Here is a 23,500-nt window from a genome sequence, read left to right as displayed (position 1 = left end):
CATCTGTAAGCACTAAACTCAAAAACATTTTTGAATAGCCCGTAAGCCTATTTGCGATGGTTAAACATTATATTATAAATCATACTTGCAATGTTAAAAGGCGCACGTTGTCTTCCGTAGTTACATTAAGAAATAAACATACTGATGTGGGTGAACGGAAGCGATGCTAAAATAAAAATAGCTGAAAAAATGTAAATTATTGTTTTCTGTATTTTAAATGATGAATAAAGGCGTTATGCGTGTTATATTTTTGTATTATCCAGTATGGCGCAAGAAAATCGTGGACTAATATAAGATAAATAGAAAAGATTATTGATGTAAAAATAAAGAATGACGTGAGCTTTAATCTCAGGCAGCTAGCTCCCTGGCTCGTTTTAGCCTCCTCCGTGTGATACGCCGACCACCGATGCTTGAAGTAAAACAGCCCCAGTAGCCACCAGTCCACCTCACACCCCCCTCAAGTATTGAAGTTGCTGGATATCCTGCACGTTCTTGGGATATGAGAGATAAGCAGCAATCGATCAATACAGTTTATTAATATAATAAAACAAGCTTATGCCTAAAGAATTACAAAGTGTTAAATGTTAAAATTAAAAGAGTAAGGAATAACATAAAGAAGCAAATAACCCCTTCAATCTATTTTACTGAGAAAAGCTGCTGCGGCGCAAAGGATTCTGGTAGATGTAGTTTATAGAGAACAGACACAAAATCTCATAAAACTAAAGATGTTAATAATGCATTCAGTCACACAAGCGACAGTACATTAAGGCACCCTCTCAGTGCGGCTCTTCTCTGATAAATACAAAGCACACTGGAGCCCGAAGGACCGCAACGGAAGTACCACCAATCACCACGGAGACCGCTAATAACAAAGGTACATGTCTGTGAAGACCTTTGGGGCTGTAAAATGAAATTCAAAAAGTGAAACTCCCCGTCTTGTTTTACTGGCAGCGAACTGTGAAATGTTAATCGGTGCGTATTAGTATTTTCTTTATTCCTAATTATGTGAATTCTGTTTGGTTGCCCTGCGACGAAGTTGGCAACCTGGTCAAGGTTCGTTCTTGCAGTGCACCACATTTAGAAAAAAAAAACAAAGTTACATTTCTATAGTCCGTAAAACTTTTCCAAATGACTAGAATGGAACTAAATGGTAGTTCACATTAACGAGTACACAGAATTAAACGTGTGGATCAGTTTCTAGAACTATAGGGTGATCCTGATCTAATTATGCAATTTTCATTACGCTGTAACAACGTGCAACGCAGGATGTTGGAGGAATTTGGACCACCTGCACTGCATAGGAACACGATCTCCCAAATCAACGAAATGTTTGACCGGACTGGTAGCGCCAATCACCCGAAATTGTATGGTTTTCCTGCATTGCATTAAGAGTTGCATAATTAGATCTGGACCACCCTGCCTGAAAATTTGTAGACCTAGTAGAAATTTTATCATAAGTGGAATGTATGCTTAGTAAAACTCAAATTCTCCTGAACTGATTCGGAATCAATATTTTTATAGCATGCAAAGACTGTAATCACATCTTGATGTCTTCATGATTTCTTTATTTGTTTCATGCTACGAAAACATAGAGGGACGCACACTCTCTCACACACACGCACATACACACAAAGACGGGCGTAGCATTTGGAACGATAAACGGATCTTGAATTGTGCTTTGATGTCTCAGTATACATGTGATGTACCTTATATAGGACAATCACTGTTGAAATGGATTTCTTATTGACGTTGGTGTTGAGCGCTGGACTTAATTTCATTCATTTTAAACGTAAGTCTTCAGAATGTAGTGTTAATTGTATATTTCAAGGAAATGTGCTTTACTTATAATTATAATGTGATTTATGAACACAATAAAATAAAAAAAGGCAAATCTGTTGAAAACGTCAAGTCAGACGTTTGGTTGTACTGCAGCAACTTCTTTATTATATAAAGAGAAAGTAAAAAAGAAACAAAGTGTGCACGTGGTGTAACATTCAGGTGCGTTCAGAGACCTAGCTGATTTGAAATTTGGAGCGTTTTTCAGTTTTCTAGTTCAGTTTTTTGTTTTATTTTTTCCACAATTTTGTTTATTGGCATATATTTGTAACAGTTATAGCAGAATGTAATTACATGTACTAGAAGTATACATAAAATGTTTTAATACCATTTTACAATTTTATGAAGCTGAAATTTAATAAACGGAAGATTCCAACTGAAGTGTTGAAAAAATTCATGTGCTATTGTTAGTTTTTGGATGTGGAGATTCTATGGCCAATTGTAGTTCAAATATCTTAAACATATAAATCTTTTAATAGAAGTACCCGATGGAAATTTAAAATCTATGCAGAAGTTTCAAGTTAAAGTTGTTGGCTGGATGCATACATGACAGATTGCAGATCAATGTAGTGCTTTCACCGTAAGTTACAGTGTTGGAGACATACTTAATCATTATAATCTTTAGACAATGTAGTGTTGAGGGTTTTTTTTGTGTACCGGAAATAATGAGTTCAGTTTTAGTCACTGTAGTGTAAAGTGTCAATGAGCCAGGTTTCATGCATATCAAGAGGAGTTAAGTTGCTTTTATTTTTTTTTTTCTTTACTTTTATTGACATTAACATCATTTCACTTACATCGATTACAAGAAGCAACAACAGAGGTTCATATAAGATGCTGCATAGCCGTGCAGGGTGGGGTGGAGGAGGAGGAAGACAGGCTTTTAGTATTTAATGAGTCCCTTCTTCATCCTGGCATAGAATGGAACTGTACTTACCTTGTATGGTGATGAATATATAAACATTATTATTACTACACTATTGAATACAAATTCAGACATGAGCATCAGTAGGAACCAAATTTTATTCTATAACATTTCAGTAATTATTTATAGCCCTGAAGCTGATCTTTCTGATGAACAAAAAGGTCATTATGATAGCAATTGACAAGAAGAATTCACAATTAATTACAGAATTATGGTATTTGGCGGTTTCTCTAGAGTGCCTCTTTCTTTTGCATGATTTGGCTCTAAAATTATAACAGACAAATTTTGTTTCATCCAGCCGTTTTAGCTCTAGATCATTCTCCAGAAGCAGTGACACACACCCATCATAGAGATATCAATGTTTTTGGTATCAGGGGACCCTAAAACGTTGAGATCTTTCGAAAACCAGAGATTAAAATTTTTGACGAATCTAAAACTTTCGCTCGTCTCCCATAGATGATAGATTATGGTGGGGAGGGAGCAAATCAATAAAGAATATCACTATTAGCAAAGTGAATACATAAATACACATCCAACTTTCCTTATATGGTAATAGTCAGTCAACCTGCCCACAATCTAACCCCACCCCATTCTGTGTACTGCAGCAAGGTGCACTTGGCACGGTGGCGCAGTGGGTAGCGCTGCTGCCGCGCAGTTAGGAGACCCGGGTTCGCTTCCCGGGTCCTCCCTGCATTGAACTTGCATGTTCTCCCCATGTCTGCGTGGGTTTCCTCCGGGTTCTCCGGTTTCCTCCCACAGTCCAAAGACATGCAGGTTAGGTGCATTAGTGATTCTAAATTGTCCCTAGTGTGTGTATGCACGCCCTGCGGTGGGCTGGCCCCCTGCCCAGGGTTTGTTTCCTGCCTTGCGCCCTGTGTTGGCTGGGATTGGCTCCAGCAGACTCCCGTGACCCTGTAGGTAGGATATAGCGGGTTGGATAATGGATGGATGGAATGTATTGTACAAGCTGAAGTAACTGCTCTCAGGGTAAAATTGAAACAGTGAAGAAATTTGTAGTTGAAGCCACACAGAATGTTTCAATGTTTAACACAGACAAGTGTGCAAATTTGTCAGCACTTCTCAAAGAGAGATTTTGAAAATGAGTGTGCTGTATTAAAGATATCTCAATGAAAATGGAACTGTCTTGACACATTTCCTCAAAGAATAAGTTGAAATTTTCAGTAAAAACAGTCCCTGGGAGATGCTTTGATCCATGCATCCAGACAGACAAGCAAGAGATTTTTGTTAATTTAAATCAAACAAGGGAAACTTATAGAAACATAAAGATATTATTTATGGCAATATTATGGCACCATTTAGATTAAGCATCTCTATAAGTCATTTTAGAAACTGAAAACTCAAAGATATTCTCCTCATATTTATACAGTACTTGACTCTTCTTGGAATCTAGTTAATGTTATTTTAAGTTACCTGAATACCCTTTCTTGATGCTGTCTCTTTATCAAGCCCTCTCAACCTACCACATTTAGACCCATGGCTTTGGAGGCCTGGTAGTTTCTTGGTTTTGTGACCAAGTTACACTACTAATTCTTCCTATCTTTACAAACTAGCAGTTTTAGAATACCATCCATGGTCTGCTAATGAATAGAAGTATGTTTATTTTGTGCTGCCACTAAGATATATACATAGAAAATACCTTATTTTGCTTGAGTCTGCATTACAGTGAACAGTTACAGTATATATTTTCTGGAAATCAGTCTCATACTTAAAAAGCAGAGTTTATCATCTGACTTTGGTGTATACCTATTTTAAGTATTGTACCATTGTTCTGTCTCAGTATATATGTACTGTATATTTTTTGTCTTTCTAGTGACACAAACCCCCAAGAGGATCCAGGAAATATAGGAATCAAACATTTTAAAGATGTCTACAGGCAAGTGACACATGAAAATTATTTTCTGCGATGGACTGGTACCTTGACATTGTTTCTGCAAACAGTATAGGTGCTGGCTCCATGTAATCCTGAACAGGATTAAATGGGTTTAATAATAGAAGGATGAATGAAAAGTTTTTTTGCTGATCTTGGACATGCTAAAATATTAAATAATATATGCATCAAGAGAAAGTGTGAATTCCCCACCAAAAGTATGACATTATCACAAGCAAAATTTTATGAGATTTTATTTTTGAGAAAGAAACAGGTATTGATATTGAAAAGCAGTTTTGGTTGAATATGCTGTATTTCAGATACATCCTTTGGTATATATAATTCTTAAAGAAAGAGACCTTATATTATATTTCTATAATTTTTGTAATTAAAAGGACGTATCATTGCCCAAAATAATAAGAACAGGGTATCTCTTGCTAGCAACTACATCAGATCAAGATAAAACAAGATCATTTCACGATTGGAAATTCATTTATTATGACCACTTTAAAGTATGAAAAATTGAGTTTGTTCATCACAGTTTTTAGCATTATTGCCTCACAGCTTCAGAGACCTGGGTTTCGTTCCTTATGTGGTCACTGCCTTTGTAGAGTTGGTACATTCTACGACATTCTTTGTGGATTTTCTTTGGGTACTTCAGGGTACTTTCACATGACATGTTTGACCCTCCAGTTTTAGGAAATATGAATGCACCTTCAGTTATATATCTTCAGATGTTTTAAATGAATATTTACAAAATGCTATTCATTTACAGGATTCTTTTCCTTAGTTTTAGGTACATCCTTTACAGGCACTAACATTTAAAAGGCTTAGAAGTTACATATACGTTTTTGGTGTTTTTGCATGTGTGTATTTTTTTAGCTAAAAATTCAGATGTTGTTTTTTATAGCTGGACATTGCTGATGAAAATGTGACTCTAAACATGGCTGTTTTGTTTTCATAGGTCGAAAAAAAGTGCCCACCGTGAGAGTTAAACAGTGGAACAAATCTAGTACAAAACATACAGCTTGTAGTTTCAGACATTCAAATCCACTTTGTCATACGGCTGAAAGTGGTCCAACCCAGCGTATTATGTCAGCGTGCCTTCACCAGATCAAGGAACTGAGCAACAAAATATGTGATCTACACCAGACACTGAATGTCGCCAGCTCAGAAAATAATCTCCTAAAGCGTCTGCATGGCCGTCATACTCAAGCCCTCCGTAAATTTGAAGATAGCAAAAGTTGCCTGTCTCAGCTGATCCTCAAGCACAACTCTGAAGTGAAAAACCTAAAGGATCTGCTTTCTAGATCACAGGCACACAACCGAGTCATTTCCCAAAAGCTGAAAGCCACCGAAGCTGAGCTGATGGGCATAAGGGACTCTCTTCGGGGGCTGCAAAAGTTGTCTGATGACAGGAAGCTAGAAGGAAGGGAACAACTTCTACATAAGTTAGCAATTATTACAGGGAAGGCGGACATGAAGGAGAAGAAAATCAAGGTAATATGGCAATGTGGCCTACCTGTTTTGTTCAAATAACCTTATATTCACAGACAAACATATTCACTTTATTTCATGTGCATCTAATGAATACTGTTTACACTTACTTTGCACTATGCCTTTAATTAACAGAAATGCTCAGGATCACGTATGAAGACAGTGGTAGTGGTTAAGAAACAACCTATTGCTTAGTTATTAGTTATTATTAGAGACCAACAACATATTCATGTATTCACAGTGTCTGTTGCACAAAAAGCACAATTTTTGGTTTAATGTATATTGCACTATTCAAGGCAATCCTTCTGAGTACTTTTTGCACGTGCACTCATAGAGTTTCAAAGTTATTATATAGCTGCTGATTTTAAAACATCACAAATATTGATTTAGGACACTGTGCAGCCAACTTATTAGAAACCCAAATGACATGTTAGCAGAAACGTCATTACATTTTGTCTTTTTACTAAGAAATGTCTACGCCAAGTTAAGACAAGTAAAGGAATGCAAAAGTATGTAATTAGGTAAAAAAAATTAAAGACCAGAAACCTCCGCACATTTTCATGGTTCGAAGCTTAAAATTAATTGACACAAGCAGGGTTTCTTTCCTTGCCCCGATTGGTCTCCCTTTCGTGTTATGGGAAACAAAATCTACAAAACAAAATTGGGTATACAGTTGTTTGAGCCAAGCAGGTTGTTATAGTGTATTTTAACAGTTTTTTGCAGTTTTCTTAATTGAAACTAAGTATTCAGCAGTCACTTAATAATCAGTACTAGCATGTCACTAGTTATATAGTGAAGGTACTGTATCTGTACAGTGATTTAACCAAGGCTTTGATAAGTGTAAATATAAATCTGAGAAGTGTATGTCACCAGACATTTCTGATAAAATATTTTCTTTTCCAACAAGCATGTTATAAGTGGAGGAACAATTACAGTATTACATATCATTTACACCTGACAGCTGTGTAAAACCAACATCAGAGAAGAGAAGAAATATGTGACACACATATTGCTAGTGATATCTCCACAGATATAAAATACAAAAATATATTTAATTATTAGGTGGCACAGTGGTTAGAACTGCTGTCTCACAGATCCACAGTCATGGATCCAAATCCTGGCCTGGCCTGGCCTGGCAATATGTATGGTGGCCTTGCATTTTCTCTAGGTTCTCTGATTTTCCTAAAGACATGTATGCTAGTCTTATTGTCAGCTATAAACTAGCCTAGCATGAGTGAACGTGGGCAGCTGCCTGAGTGTGCTTTGTGATGAATAGATTGCCCTTCTAGGTTTGCTTCCTACCTTGTGGCTATACTGTTAAGGCATGTTCCTGATGTTGATTGGGCAGGCCCTATCCATCTTCTAAATCAATCTTCTAAACCTACATGGTCACAGGGGCTAGCCCCAGCAAGCACCACGCACAAGGAAGGAAAAATCCAATGTCAAGTCATGATTCGGAGGAAACCCACGCAGACATGGGAAGAACATGTAAACTCCATGTAAGGAGCACCCAGAATGTGAACCCCAGTGTCCTTAGTGTGAAGCAGCAGCATTACTACTGTGCCACCATGCCACTCATTAAGCAGGATCATTAATGAATTAATGTTTATGGTGTAGACCATAACAAAATCTTTCCATACAAGATCTGCCCATACAAATTGTATACTTCAGCCAAAATTAGCAGGAAATGTCTGCAACTTACACTGTAACACTGTAGGGATATCAAAAAATGTGTACATATTAGGTTCTGTGAAGCCTAACTATCAATTACAAAATTGTATGGAAAGAGGGCTGCCTGGGATTATTTTTCCATCCCAAAGGTCACGTGAAATGACAATTTCCCCTTGGGATTAATACAGTGTACCAAATACTGTACTTAAAAAAAATTCAAGACCAATGGTGAAAGACTTTTTATGAATAATAAATAGAAATGGCATGTGGATTTATCACTTTATACTGGAGATCACAAAACAGCAGTTTGGCATCACTCAACCTGTCCTTTCAAGATGAACTTTAAGGTTACACCTTCAGCAGGGACAGTCATGGCCACTGTTTATTTAAGGAAGCAGAATTGGTCATTCTGGTGAAAATTATTTCAGTCAGATCTGCATATTCAGACTTTTAATAGCTGTAGATGCTTTTAAGGGGAGTTTCACTTCACAGAAATGTTGCAGAAATCTTCCTTCGAGACAATACTCACACAAGTTTGAGAAGGCAGGAAGCAATCACATGACTTGGGTGGACTGTTCTTTCCCATCTGCCCTGCAGCCAGGATCTTGCTCTCTCAGACTTCCACTTTTTTGAAGATGTCAAAGGATAGTATATGTGGGAAAACATCTGGCTGTGGTGAATAGGTTATTGAAGAAGTGCAGATGTCATTTGAAGTGAAGAATTCAGACTTTTATAAGAATAACATATATGCTCTTGTTTAAGTTGAATATGTGAAAAATTAGGGAGTGCAGCTAATGCATTTTAATATCTCAGGGGTATGTTCAAACAACTTTATAATAAATTACCAGCAATAGAAACTGTGGGTTGTCCCCACCTTTATACGGCTGAGGACAGACTCTTCACAATGATGAGCATGTGGTCCCGCGTCTTGAGGAACCACGCACAGCATACACGGAACACAACAGAATATACATGGACATAAAGAACCAAAAGGATCAGTATGGCTAACATAGAATATGAACAAAATAAACATAACAATACCAAAAGAAAATTTTCAATATACACTAAAATTTGCAGTAGATTGCAATGAATTAATCCAAAACAAGCTTGGTGCATAACATAATGTATTTTTCACAGGAAATGGAAACAAATGTGGAAATGTGCAACAGCAAGTTTTCTCATCAACTGGCAGCAGAGAAACGGAAGATGGCAGAAGCTCAAGAACTTATAGCATGTTTTCAAACAGAAATTGATTTAGTGACACAGAAGATAGAGGTAATTTTGAACATGTGAATATGTGGTGGGATGGGTCCTGGCTTCACACTATACCTTCAACCACGTAGGGTTATGCAAAGACCACAGCTTTCAAACCACAAAATCCTTTTTTATCCCGACAAAGGTTAATTAAAAGACTGAGTAAAGTCTAAGCAACCTCAAAATAATAAACATTAGTCAGTCTAAACAGCCCTTCCTTCACAGTTCACCAGATCCTTTATTCTGTGACAGACTAAAGTGCCACCATTTCTCTCACTTCTGTCACCTTTCTTCCTCCATTTTCTGGCCACCCCTGTTTGTGAGCCATTTCACATTCAATCTGAATATACATTGGAGTCAATGAAAGCATCTCAAAAGGTTGTGTAGCCCTCACATGTTGTGCTGACTGTGTTGCCTTCACAGCCAAAGAAACTAGCTGTATGTATAGTAATGCAAACAAAGCAAAAAACCTTTGAGGATGAGAGGAGTGAAAGACCAGAGAGAGTGAAGTGGAATCTATTATTAAAAAAGGTTTAAGGTTAGTCAGTCATTTAGGGCTGAAATAATGTGTGATCCAAGCTTCTTTTGTGGCTGTGCTTTGTAAAGTGTGCTACAGGAAAGCAGTTTTGTATGATTTAGGTGGTCAAAGGAAGCATATCAGAAGAAGTGTATCAAGGAAAAAGAGCATCTTAGGAATAATCCATCTGTAACATGAGGAATTTTATTTATTGACCTGTGGGTGTAATATAGAGAATGTAGGACGAGTGAAATTCAGATTTAATTTCTGATGCTCCTTTTTAAGGTGGACCCTGTAAGGTCTGCTTTTCATATTGTATTTCCTACAGTATGAGAATGGTATCCAGTATCAATGAAGAAAAATGTTTTGAGTGCTTCATTATGAAAGGAAGCTTCAAGCAACAGTGGAGTCTGAGATTCTGTTTAAAAGAATGAGAGCTTTCTGTGTGCCAGGGATGAAAGGAGCTGTAGAGAAGGTAATTCTGAATAAAGGAATTATGAGTCACTTGGCTTGCAATAAACAAGAGGTTTTGCGTCCAGTAAACTGATAGAGAGACTGATGAAAGATACGTGGCTGAAAAGTGTCTGTATCCTTCTTTTCTTATTTTCAGCATAGAAGAAACATCATTTTTCCCTCAATGCATATTGGCTGTTCATATCCTGTCTTCAGGTTGTTTTTCATGGCATTCCTAGATTTACTGGGGCCATCTGGCAACAATGCCCTCTGACAGCCACTGGAGCCTTATCTATGATTTTCACTTTAGATCACCAAGGGCCACATTTATAAATAGTGCGTACAAACAAAAATGTTGTGTAAGAATGTTTCCACATTCAAATCGCGATGTATAAAACCTAAAATTAGCGTAAAGCCACACGCTACAGGGTAGCTCATACCCTGTTGTACGCAAGTTCTGCACTCGGTGTTGCAGACAGGCGGTACCCAGCATCAAAGCAGTGCTACTGTTCCAGTGTGGTTTCCCTTTCTTTTTTTAGATCCACATCCCTGACACGGCTTTATAAATACACTGAAATTAACCACATTATTGTTTATTAGTTTAATGCATCTGATTGTAATTAACCTGTAACAATATAATGGTCCACAGAATGGTCAAACTATTCTAAATACAATAGCTACTTTAGCGTTGTTACTCTCACTGCCCATTCTTCTTCTTCTTCTTCTTTCAGCTGCTCCCGTTAGGGGTTGCCACAGCGGATCATCTTTTTCCATATTACTCTCACTGCACCACTCGGGGTATTTATATCACTGTATCTGAGTGGGAAATCACAGCTGTACAGCAGCTGACCAGAAAGAAAATCATCGGTATACAGCATCAAGCACACGCTGCCTCAGCCATGCTGTCTATTGAACTGCTCTTGTAAGGCGAATGCTTCAGACCCTTTCCTGTACTGTCCTCACAGATCAGAAACAGTTTCATCCCAAGAACTATAAATGCACTCAATCAGTCCATCAAGTGCTCCTTGTAGAATGCTTTGTACTTATAAGTGCAATTACCTCACTGTAAACTTGCGATACAGTTATAATGTTGTACAACCTGAACCACTTTATAAAGCACGTATTTACATATGATGACGATATCCTTTTTAAGATGAAATGCAGCAAAATATGTTTATTATATTATACCGATAGAAAACTTTAACTTCATTTAAATAATCTATAGTATATTATTAATAATTAAATAGGTGGTGACACGGTGCTGCAGTGTTAGCGAGTCGCTGGCGCTCCGTTCACAGATTGTTCTTGCCTCACGCTGTATTCTTGCTGGTGCTGGCGTGACACTGGAAGGATAGATAGATAGAATAATTAAACACGTACTATGAAGATATTTCAGTGTTCCTTAAAAGTTTTGAAGAATCGGTGTACATTTTTTCTTGCCTCCACTTGGCATTTACTGAAATTCTTCTATTTTCCATTGTGCTTTTGCCATTGTCTTTTCACAGAAGGCTGAGCTTAACGTCTTTTTATTTTGATTTGCCTATACAAAGATGTGTAATTCTGGGAGGAGCTTGGGTTAGACAGCAGGCGCGTGCACATGCGTTACTTTTCACGCTGACCGGGATTTATGGAGTGGAAGAACGTGAAAGTTGGCGAGCGCGCAGATTTATACATCTGGATTTTTTTGTGTGTAAGCACATTTCCGCTTTTGTCCTCAAGCCATGTTATAGCGTGAATTCTACGCACAGTGTTATGCATGAGGCCCCTTTACTGGCTCAGTTCTGTTTACTTTTCTCTAGATAAAATGGGGCCTATATTTCACCAATGGCACTGAGCAATCTCACTACCATTAGTAACAAGAACATCACTGTTGTAGAGTATTTAACAGCTATTTAGACAGAAAGAGAGGTGTTAATATATACACGTGAAAGCAAGGGAGCACATCTGTGAACAGTGTTATCACAACATCTCATGTTTTTCAAATTTAAGAAAAACTCTCAACAGGGTGAATTTACACAGAAAGGCTTTACCATTGAAATACAAAAAACAGTAAACAGCCACTAATTTTAAAGGTATTTGCAAGGTGAGCATGTGGGTGACAAATTTGGATTCATACAGCCAGCTGTTTCTATAATTCATTTAATGAGATTTATACACACACATAAGGGTGAATCATATTTTAGCAACACTGGACACAAGGAAGCCACCAAACCTAGACAGACTGGCATTCACAAGTGTACACTCATACACACGCTCAAACTCATACACACTGGCTATTTAACTAACCCACCCGTCTTTGGGATTTAGAAAGAAATAGATGAGTTGGTCTTGACCGTTACGGGAGATGGACGTCTGAAGCAGAGCTCCATTGCAGCGGCTTTATTTTTTCTCTTATTTCTTATTATCCTTTCTTATTATCATTTGAAACTAGAAATGGCCTTGCAGTCCTCCTCACTCCTCACGACCCAGAAGCATTGGATGTAACAGCGGTTGCTACTTCACCTGCAGAGCACGAAAGCCGAAACAATTTCTCCGAACTGAAGCAAATGATCGCAAAATTGGCCACGGCCACGGCCATAAGTGAGCTCAAGAAAGACATTCAAAAAGACATTCAGAAAAATATGAAGAAAGAAATAAATGGCTTGCTCAAGACAATCAAGAAGATAAACAAGAAGCTGCGGCTGGAGCTGCAAGAGATGCAGCAGGAATATAAAGACTTGGAAAAACATATATATAATCGTTTTGATGCAGTCTTTAAAGATATGTTGAGAAAAATTGAGAAACGCATTCAGGAAAATGCATCTAAACTGAGAGAACTTCCCGATCAGCTGGAAGATGTTAAGCAGACATTCACAGCTCGATTTGAAAAAGTGGAACAATTGGCATCTAACACGATGGAAAAGCTACAGCTGTGAATTCCGAATGCAAAAATCTTGGAGACAGACTTGTGGCTCTAGAAGATGGATGCAGAAGGAATGATATTAGAATCAAAGGTCTACCTGAGAACCGTGAAAGTCCAAACACAGTGAAATTCGTAGCTGAACTATTCTCAGAAATAATTGGAGAAGACTTTAAATCATATACCGAGATAGCAGCAGCTTATCGCATACGTGGATCAAATATCTCTAAACCTAGGTCTTTATTTGTCCGCTTCGAGAGATTACAATTTAAACTTCATGTAATGGCACTTCTCAGACACAAACAAGAGATTATATTTGAAAATAACCACATTCGTATTTTCCCTGATTTCTCACCCTCAACAGCTGCTAAACGTGCAGCTTTTTACAATATTAAACAGCAGTTCCGGAAAGCCGATATCAGATACAGCCTCTTGTATCCTGCCAAACTGAAAATGGATATTCAAGGCAAATATCACATCTTCTCCTCCAAGGAGGAAGCAGAAAGGGAGTTAAGAAAGCTGATTTTTAGAAATACAAAAGTGAGTCGCATCCTGTCATGGTATGGCAAGAAAATATTACCTGCTGTCAGATCTGCTTGCAATGATACGGGTACCATAATTATACATCTTTTTTTCTTCTCTGCCACTTTTTGTTTATGTTTTAATTATAATTACATGTGTAAAGGAGTGGCTTCACAACAACTCTGTGACTGTTCTTGAATGGCCCAGCCAGAGCCCTAACTTAAATCCAATTGAGCATCTTTGGAGAGACCTAAAAATGGCTGTCCACCAACGTTTAACATCCAACCTGATACAACTGGAGAGGATCTGCAAGGAGGAATGGCAGAGGATCCCCAAATCCAGGTGTGAAAAACTTGTTGCATCTTTCCCAAGAAGACTCATGGCTGTATTAGCTCAAAAGGGTGCTTCTACTAAATACTGAGCAAAGGGTCTGAATACTTAGGACCATGTGATATTTCAGTTTTTCTTTTTAATAAAACTGCAACAATTTCAAAAATTCTTTTTTTTTTTGTCTGTCAATATGGGGTGCTATGTGTACTAATGAGGAAAAAAATTAATTTAAATGATTTTAGCAAATGGCTGCAATATAACAAAGAGTAAAAAATTGAAGGGGGTCTGAATACTTTCCGTACCCACTGTAGATACTTTTATTGCAGAGGAAATGCATAAACCTCTGGTGCTATCAGAAGTAATAGATGCTATAAAGTCACTTCAGAGCGGGAAAGCAGCAGGTCCTGATGGCTACCCTGTCGAATTTTATAAGAAATCCTCCACTCAGCTAGCTCCCCTCTTATTAGCAACATTTACAGAAGCTAGAAACAATCAAATTCTACCTCAAACTCTTTGCCAAGCATTAATCACCGTCTTTCCTAAACAAGACAAGAACTTATTACAATGTGCATCATACAGACCAATTTCACTTCTGAATAATGATGTTAAGATACTCTCCAAAATCCTAGCTAGAAGGATGGAGAAAGTGCTGCCTTCGGTAATATCACAAGATCAAACTGGATTTATTAAAGGCCGACACTTAGCTTCCAATATCCGACGCCTGTTTAATGTATTATATTCACCTGGAAAGTCAAACACCCCTGAGTTATTATTATCGTTGGATGAAGAAAAAGCATTTGATATGATTGAATGGAACTACCTTTTCATTAAATTACAGAAATTTGGGTTTGGCCCGAATATTTTTGCATGGATCAAACTACTGTATACCAATCCAGAAGCTTCAGTTTGTATTAACAACATTTGCTCAGACTACTTTAAACTAGAACATGGTACCAGACAATGCTCCTAGTCACCACTGCTATTTGCAATCGCCATTGAACCACTGGCAGTCCACTGTTGAAATACTTATCAGATAAAGGGGATTATCAGAGAAGGACTGGAACGGAAAATTTCTCTATATGCAGATGATATGGTTTTGTATATATCAGACCCACAAAATACTGTGCCTGCAGTCTTAACAGTACTTACAGAATTTCAAAAGATCTGCCTGATTTTCCCCAACTCCCACCTTCCTCTATGCTGGAAAAAATATTGCTCAGTTTCGAGGACTCGAGATCCAACAGGACAATGGGAAAAGGATCTCTCACTCAACATATCAGAAAAGGAGTGGAAGGTAGCAATGCAGAGAATTCATTCAAGCTCCATATGCGCAAAGCATACAATTATTCAACTCAAAATTATATATTGAGCACATCTGTTTCGCTTAAAATTATCCAAAATGTTCCCAGGGCAAGATCCAACCTGCAAACGTTGCAATCTGGTTCCAGCCTCACTGGGTCATGTGTTTTGGGCCTGCACCAAATTAACATCATTCTGGACCAAAATTTTTTAAGTGCCTTTCAGACAGCCTTGATGTCACAATCCCTCCCAACCCATTAACAGGTGTGTTTGGTGATCTTCCAGATGGGCTTAAAATGGAGAAGGACAAACAAACTGTGATTGCCTTCACTGCACTATTGGCATGCAGACTTATTTTGCTAAACTGGAAGAATCCTAACTCTCCTCTTTTAAGTCAGTGGGTAACTGATGTTTTATATTATTTGAAATTGGAAAAAATCAAATTCTCACATAGAGGATCTGTGCAGAATTTTTTCAAAACCTGGCAGGATCATATCAATAATATTTTAGAATTAGCTTTTAAAACACTGAGGAAGTAGATTCTCTCCCCATTTCTATTTCTTCTCCATGTATCTGTATCTGCCTAATCAATTTATTAATTTTTACTACCGTTGGCCATGCTCTGTTTCTCAGGGGTGGGGGTTGATTTGCTTTCAATCCTATTTTTTTGTTGTAAAAATTGATCCATTTGTATGGAATGATTACAATAAAATAAATTTAAAAAAAAAAGAAAGAAAATAGAAGTGCCCGTAAGGCTGAGTTTATACTTCCAAATGCATTTGTATGTCAGCATTTAAGTTTGATGTTTTGCTTCATGGCATCAAACCATTCATCAGACATTGAAGCATGCACATTGATCCAGTATGATCAGCAAAGTGGTTCGCTGTCACATGTTGAAAGTAAACAGTGACTCTGACGTCATGTTCCAACTTGCGCACAAGTTGTTGCATTAATTAATGAGGATGTGCTCAGAGGACACATCAGATGAACGCTGGGAACACGTGGCAGCCATGATGTGTGCACGTACGCATTCTGAGTGTGAAGTATAAATCGGCCCTAAGAAAACAAACATAGATAAACTTTACACAACAGTTTGAACCAAAAACTCTTGACTTTAGAGATTTACATATTAAAATTGTTTAATGAATAATACTTTGAAAGATGCAGTTACTTAACTTGATTTACAGCTATGGACTGGAATTTAACTCATTTAGTATAAATTTATATGCTTAATAAATAAATTAAGAAAATAATCTATGCAGCCACACATTTCTGAGTAAATCTAAATAAAGCATATTTTTCATTTAGATATTTTTATTTGAATATATATTTTATTCTTAAATATTTAATGCATTATTATCTTAGGAAAAAGAACGAGAACTGGAAATTCAAAATATTTACTCAAACAGGTTGATAAAGGGATCTCCTAGGAAGGACAGTAAGCCAAAGGGTAAGAATTCAGTTTTGATTATCAATGTTTATGCTTTAGTGAAAAAAAACATTTAAAATGTTAATAAATCTTTTTTTGTGTATTTTTTATACTATGCAACTGTGTAGTTCCAGCGGTTGTCCTCCAGAGGGTGCTAAGTAATGCTTTACCAGCAGTATGCTAGCTCTTTGCCTACACGTAATAAAAACAGTTTTCAGGAGGCATTTTCTGTGTTTTGCAGTGTTTTTCATTGTACAGTAGCTGTGTGAAATGGGCATATTTCTGTAAAAAAGAAATGGACTTTGCAAATTGATATTGGTAATGAAATCTAGAATAATTTTGTAACTGAAGAATTGTAACAAGCATGAATATTGCATTATCTTTTATCCTAGTGTATCATAATAATATAACTGCAAACTGTTAATGACATATTATTGTTAAAGTAATAAATATATGGAATTTTTGTTTCATTGTATATTTTCTTCTGTCTATGTCTTTTTAGCTTAGGTACATGATACAGCGTATATAAATAACATTTTTGTTTCTTTCCTATCAGTTGCTTGTGACTCTAAATCTGTTCAGACAGATATTTTTGAGTATCATCTTCTTTTAACCTCAGTGCCTGGTTTGAAAGAATTAGAAATAATTGGAGAAAATGAAAATCAGCAGGTATAATTGCATTTCAGTTGTTTTCATTTTTTATAATTTCAATAAGGTTTATGTAAACTGGTTCAAGAGTCTGATTATTTTGTCATATTAATTAACTATTGGCACCATGACTCAGTTGTGCACGTCATCATTGTAACAGTGCTTGTAGCAGGAGTAGTTGTAGTATTGTCACATGTACAGAGTACAGTGAAATTTTCACTAACATGTCCAGCTAACATGCAACATGTCAGCAGTATTTCTTGTAAAATAAAAGAAAGCTATGTTGACATCTGGGTGGTGCATTGATTTTTACTGCTGTCTTAGAGCTACATACTCTTGGCCCTGTCACTGTTGTGCAGATTGTTCTCTCCACAGCTGTATGGGTTTTCCTCCCTCATTTCAAGGTAATGCATATTAAGTTCATTTGTGACTCTGATTAACCCAGTGTGAATGACACTGTAATGGACTGGCCTGCCATTCAGAGTTGGTTTATGCCTTGCACCTAATGCTGGCAAAACAGATTCTTGCTCTCAGACCCTGAAATTGATAATTGGGTTATAAAATGGATAGAATGATATTCAATACAACAGAGGTTCTCTGCCACCCCATTTAACAAAAACAATAACTACAGTTAAATTGTGCATAGTGCAGGATACAGTTATCTTTAGTCTTTCTCCAAACTTTCTTCCCTCCTTCTGCAAGTACAGTCAGTCTACCCAAGTAACCTTCTGTATAATGAACCTATGTGAAGAAACATTTAGGTGTGGTGCTCCTTCATAATCCGTGATTCTTTCATGATATACATGTTCCAGGAGCCTCTCATGTCCTATCTCTGGGTTATAGCCAACAAAATAAAAAGTCTAATTGATATGTTGTGCATATTTTAAATCACTTAGTAATTGCTAGCGCATGTTGCTTTGACCAGGGTTGACCTTTCAACTAATTTTGTTGTATAATAAATTACTTTTGCTGGATTTCTCATTAAGATTCCTTGTAAGTAGTCTGGCCAACTGTTTTTTTTTACAGATAAATAAGATGGCCAACACTGAATACAATGTTATGAAAATGAAAGAATTAGAGCAACTAGAAGCTGAAGAATACTTACATGAAGAAGTAAAAGAATGTGAGCAAGATAACAGTAAATTAATTATAGAATGCTAAACCTAATTATTTCACTGATGTGTTTCAAATAAGTAAAAGCTTACCTCCATACATTACTTTATGAAGTTGAATGAAATTAATTGTTCTTGCTGTGAAAGATGCAATTCTGTCTGATTGACACGGTGGCAAGAAGGTGCCAAGGGTAGAATGGGAAGGAAGTGGACAGAAAGGAAACAGACTGGGTACCTTCCTTACTTTGTTAAAGGAGCCCACAAAAGACGTAATGTGTAAAGAGTCACCAGAAGGCTGCATACCTTGTATATCTGTGGATATACAATGTAAGATAAAGTGAAGTTAGCAGCCAGTGATTTTGTGCCATAAGTGTATGGAGTGTCCCACAAGTAATTATGCAGAGAGCAAAAGATCAACAAAAAAAAGTGGAGAGTCAGACAGGCAGTGGGTGGTAGAAGGAAGGGTCCCCATATTATACTGGTGGGATCCTACTGCATATTGTGGAGGATTGTGAAAGTTTTTTGTACTTGTGTCAATGTTTTATCAGATCAGCTGTGACATGCACCAACACAAAAGTTACCAACTAACCTCTTACGTGTTTTTCTAGATGGGGGATAGGAAGAAATATTGTAACCAACTATGTAATGTTACCTGTATGCTCTTAGCGGTCTCACAGTCCATACTGCTCCCCATGTGTTTCGCCCTTGGGACTATGTTGATTACTGACTGGGGCTACGTTTACTTTCAAACCTTTATTTCATCTCATGTTACCATCAGTAGAGGACTGCACAAAGGTGCTTTTGTGTCTTTAAGGGATAACAGTTAAACAAGGAATGAACAATCTAACCTCCCGGCCATTAGCAACAGACAGAAAAACTGACTTTCAAGTTTCACTCACAAACTATATTTCAATCAAAACCAATAACAGCAAATATAAAGTGATACATAGAATCATACAACCTGGGTGAGTTACATTTTTATGTGGTCCTTCTAACAACAGCAAGATGCCGGTGAACACTCCCAGGTAGCTTGATGACAGCGCTTCTGCACACACCAAGTTATAAGTCAAAGAGTTTTTGATCAAAAATAATGTGGTTGCCGCTTCACACCTCCCATATTTGCCATATCTTGCTCCCTGTGACTTTTTTTTTGTTCCTAAAATTAAAATTGAGACTGAAGGGAAGATGACTTGCTACTGTGTTAGAAATACAGGAAGAGAAATCACAGGAGGCTCCAAGCATGATAACAAAAGATGAGTACGGAAAATGTTTCCCGGCATAGAAGAACTGCTGGGACATGTTAATTGTATCTCACAGTGAGTAATTTGACAGTGACTAAGAGGATAGAGCTGTAAGTTGTATAATAAATGTGTTTTTTTAATAATTCCTAGAATGTTTGGATCCTCTCTTGTATATGTACGTGTGGTATATACAAAATATATATTGATAGTCAAAGACCAAAATGAGCTAGTTCAATGAGGATTCAAACAACAAGAAGTTGGGTGCATTTATCCATAACAAATACTGTCAAAAACAAAAGTGCAGTACAGTTCTTTAAATATAAAAATATTTTATGAGAAAACAGGTGCTCATCATAGGGGATAAAATCAATCCATAAATGAATCAATACAAAAAAAAAAACTTCATGATAAAAATGTGGGCTGTCAAAACACAAAGGTCAGTGTTCTGTTCACTCATTGAGCTGCCTAAGCCAAATTTCATTCCTGCAGCTGACGGACGCTCACCTCAATCAGTGATCCAACGTCCTCAAGCTTGCCTTATTCCGTGCTCTAGTGATCTAAAGTTCATTTAGCTCATCCCCACCATTCCTCGTGACAACAGACACTCACTTCAGTGGGTGACACAGCATCCCAATGCTTGCCTCCTTCATTCCTCTAGCAATCTACACCCCAAAAAGCTAATGGCCACCACCATTTGCCTCCATCAACATCTAGCACTCCCTCTCTCAAACTCCAAAATTTCCACTTGCTGTTTTATCTTTGTAATTACTGGGACATCTTCAAGTCCAGCAGCTGGCAGCCAATGTGCAGACTCACTTCAGTCCCAAGGCAGTTCTGTCTCTGTGAAAGTGTGTCCTCCTGTTTGTGTCTTTAAAATAACAGAGAGCCCAGTGACTCAGTTCTATACAATTAGCATTATCCAGTTATTGTTGGGGTATGGCAGTTGCATGCAGATATCATTAGATTTGGGAAATGTTTTGCAGCTGTTGTTCAACAAACTGTCAAAATGAAGACTGAGAAAAATAGCACAGAAAATAAAGGTTCCTGTCTCCCCATGACACTTCTATCTTTAGCTAAAACAAAGAAAGCTCTTAATTCCTTTTAAATATGTTTCTATAGTAACATTGTTACAAATCAGTCCATCCTTCCTTGATCTGTCAATATATTCTTCTCACTTAATGCAGATCAGGGTTACAGAGATTCAGAGACCTGTCCCTTAAATATCTGATATAAAACTGGAACCATACCTGGAATGACAAAGGCACATTTACAAACCAATTAAGAGTCACCAGTTGAACCAGTCTACGAGATTTTGGGATGCTGTTGGAAAACTGTACCAGTTTAAAAAAATGAACTGCTTGCAAGCTACTAAGGGTTAAAAGCTGTTTTATTATAACAGTAGGTTATTCATACAGGCGTCTGCCATAAGACAGGTTGCAGCAAACTGACCTTGGACAATTTCCTTCTTTAGGAACGTGTCTGTTAGACACAGGAAAGATTACCTTTTCTTCTTTGGGGCCCATCTTGATACGTACACAAAAAATAAACAGTTGGCCGATTTGCATAATATAAGATGAAATGCTTAGATGCTGTTTCATAAGTAAGGCGGAGGGAGGAAAATGAATATTAAAAGCCGATTGAAACAGGGGAACTTTGTTCTTCTGCCATGAAACGTAGAATCCATGTACTCATCTGTGACTGAATAAAGACTGATTGATTGAACTATCCCTGTCTTCCTCAAGGGTTACTTCCACACAATTCAAGTAAATCCTACAAAAACATGGAGCAAACTCCACAAAGAAAATGAACATGTCTAGATTCAAACACAACAGAAATAACCACAGGGCCAACATGCCACCCTCTAAAAATCAACATCTTTTTATTTATTATATCTATAATTTATTATAGATTTTAGTATATTAGAAAATTCAGAACTATTATACTGTGAATAATGTGTCTCTCCTTTTTTCAGCCATTGATGAAGAGAAAGAAATTCTTCAGGAGATCGAAGGAAGCAACTTAGAAGAAGAGGAAGAGAGAGATTACACAGAAAATTTTCCACACAACACCCTTGAAGAAATATATAAGGAAAGTGAAGATGAACAAGAAGAACTGGATGACTTTAGTCTAACAAAAGAAAGACAAGACAGTGACAAAGAATCAGAAGTGCAAGAGTTGCTTGATCCCACCATTGTTAATGACAATGTCCATGAAAAACCCAGGAAGCACTACACATTCAAGGAAACTTTTGAGAATATGCATCAAGGTCGACCAGCCTATGGAACACCCACATCTTATCATAGTGGAAACAGGAAGAACAGTAGACAATTGAGAAAACTGAAGCTATTAAACAAGGAAGTGAGTAGTTAGGAAACACTACTATTAAAGGAGAAGGAAGATTTATCTAAGTCAAATGCACTTGCATCTAGCAAAAATGAAAATAAAAAATATATATCTTCAGCAAAATTAAATAACTAAATGTTACAAGCAGCTTTGATTGGTGTTGATGCATTTAAAGAAAAAAACATTACAATACTGCTTACAGCATTAGAACATGAATAAGAAAATTTAAAAAAAATTAAATAAACTGCTTTTGTTATCAGCCTTGCAACAGCATTCTCATATGTATGCTTTGTGCTGTTTTTTGATTTTTTGTGACATTATAGAATGCAGTATATGACAATTCAATGAACATTCTACAGTATATGATTGCAAAGGTAAAGGAAATTTTAAAGCATGCCTTTAACCACTGTAATGGGAGGGTCGAGTGGAGAAGCCCGATTGGCCTTTGAGGCTGAATGAGTTTTCCTTTAGCTCCACTAGCTTAAAGGGCTGTTCCATAACTCAAATGCTCAAGTTTGAATCCTACAGCATGGGGAGCTAGAAGCAGCCGAGTGGGTGAATTACTGAACACAGACACAGGTACACACCACCTTGTTTTGTCTTTAATTTCAACATCGTGACAGGGATTGCTCTATATAGTTTCACTTTTAGTCTTTCATGTACACAGAAAAAGTCAAAACCTAAAACGGCTGCAGTGTTGAAGGTAACAACAGAGTAAAAACAGCTACACACTTCATTCTAACCTGGCTTTCTCTTCAGAATTCAACATCATGCATGAGAAATCAAACCAGACTTGATGAGACTGATCACTGTGTGTCATTGGGATAAGCTTCAAAAAGACGATTTTTTCTGTAATGAACTGAACTACTGAACAACATAAAATATCAGATGCATGGAATTTGATTTGGTGAAGCTCATACAATTAAAACACCAATGTAAATGTAATCTTTCTCTAACAGCCCACAAGCTGTTAAACAGAAATATACAGTATACTGTCTATTCATTATATTATTGCAGATGACTCTGAAGGTCAAGATGCATGCATCCCACAGTTTAAAAGGCCTGAAACAAAGTTAAAAAAAAAAGTATCAGTGACAGCATTTAATATAAAGTCTGTTTAGGAATATTAGAAAATAGGGAATGGCCCACTAGATTGTGATGTTATGCAAAATAAGCGATAAGCTTCTCTTAGTAATTTAACTCCTTACAAAAACATTTATAGCAAATTAACTTTTTCTTCTTAGTCATTTCTTAGTGTAGTTTCTTATTTAATAATATTGCTTTTTTTCTGGTATGTGAAATTGTTTTTGTACATGATGTTGCTAGTTTGGGCAGCACAGTGGCGCAGTGGGTAGCGCTGCTACCTCACAGTTAGGAGACCTGGGTTCACTTCCCAGGTCCTCCCTGCGTGGAGTTTGCATGTTCTCCCTGTGTCTGCATGGGTTTCCTCCGAGTACTCCGGTTTCTTTCCGCAGTCCAAAGACATGCAGGTTAGGTGCATTGGCGATCCTAAATTGTCCCTTGTGTGTGCATGGTGGGTGTGTGTGTGTGCCCTGTGGTGGACTGGCGCACTGCCTGGGATTTGTTCCTGTCTTGCGCACTGTGCTGGCTGGGATTGGCTCCAGTAGACCCTGTGTTA

At 37.3% G+C, this 23,500-nt stretch overlaps 1 protein-coding gene across 3 annotated transcripts; it reads left to right on the top strand.

Annotated features, from left to right (window-relative positions):
- Positions 1-699: 699 nt before the first annotated feature.
- Positions 700-22,251, top strand: LOC120523287 (lebercilin-like protein). Of its 3 annotated transcripts, none has more exons than XM_039744476.1 (8): positions 700-874; positions 4,590-4,652; positions 5,611-6,146; positions 8,952-9,089; positions 16,454-16,538; positions 17,074-17,186; positions 18,192-18,288; positions 21,491-22,251. In XM_039744476.1, the coding sequence occupies exons 2-8, from the start codon at positions 4,643-4,645 to the stop codon at positions 21,886-21,888; spliced, it is 1,377 nt and encodes a 458-aa protein (XP_039600410.1). In that variant the 5' UTR covers positions 700-874; positions 4,590-4,642; the 3' UTR covers positions 21,889-22,251. The 3 variants fall into 3 exon arrangements, with proteins under 3 accessions (XP_039600410.1, XP_039600408.1, XP_039600409.1); XM_039744474.1 differs by having other exon boundaries at positions 700-972; XM_039744475.1 differs by lacking the exon at positions 700-874 and adding an exon at positions 1,706-1,789.
- Positions 22,252-23,500: the final 1,249 nt, after the last annotated feature.

This window comes from Polypterus senegalus, chromosome 2 (assembly GCF_016835505.1).
Source record: "Polypterus senegalus isolate Bchr_013 chromosome 2, ASM1683550v1, whole genome shotgun sequence".
Taxonomy (NCBI): Eukaryota; Metazoa; Chordata; class Cladistia; order Polypteriformes; family Polypteridae; genus Polypterus; species Polypterus senegalus.
Note: the sequence above shows the minus strand (reverse complement) of the source record. Positions and strands in the feature narration are given on the sequence as shown.

Excerpts from the sequence above, each read along its gene's own strand:
- LOC120523287 (XM_039744476.1), top strand. Across the intron at positions 17,187-18,191 it reads GAGAAAATGAAAATCAGCAG|ATAAATAAGATGGCCAACAC; the intron begins GTATAATTGCAT and ends TTTTTTTTACAG. Across the intron at positions 18,289-21,490 it reads ACATGAAGAAGTAAAAGAAT|CCATTGATGAAGAGAAAGAA; the intron begins GTGAGCAAGATA and ends TCCTTTTTTCAG.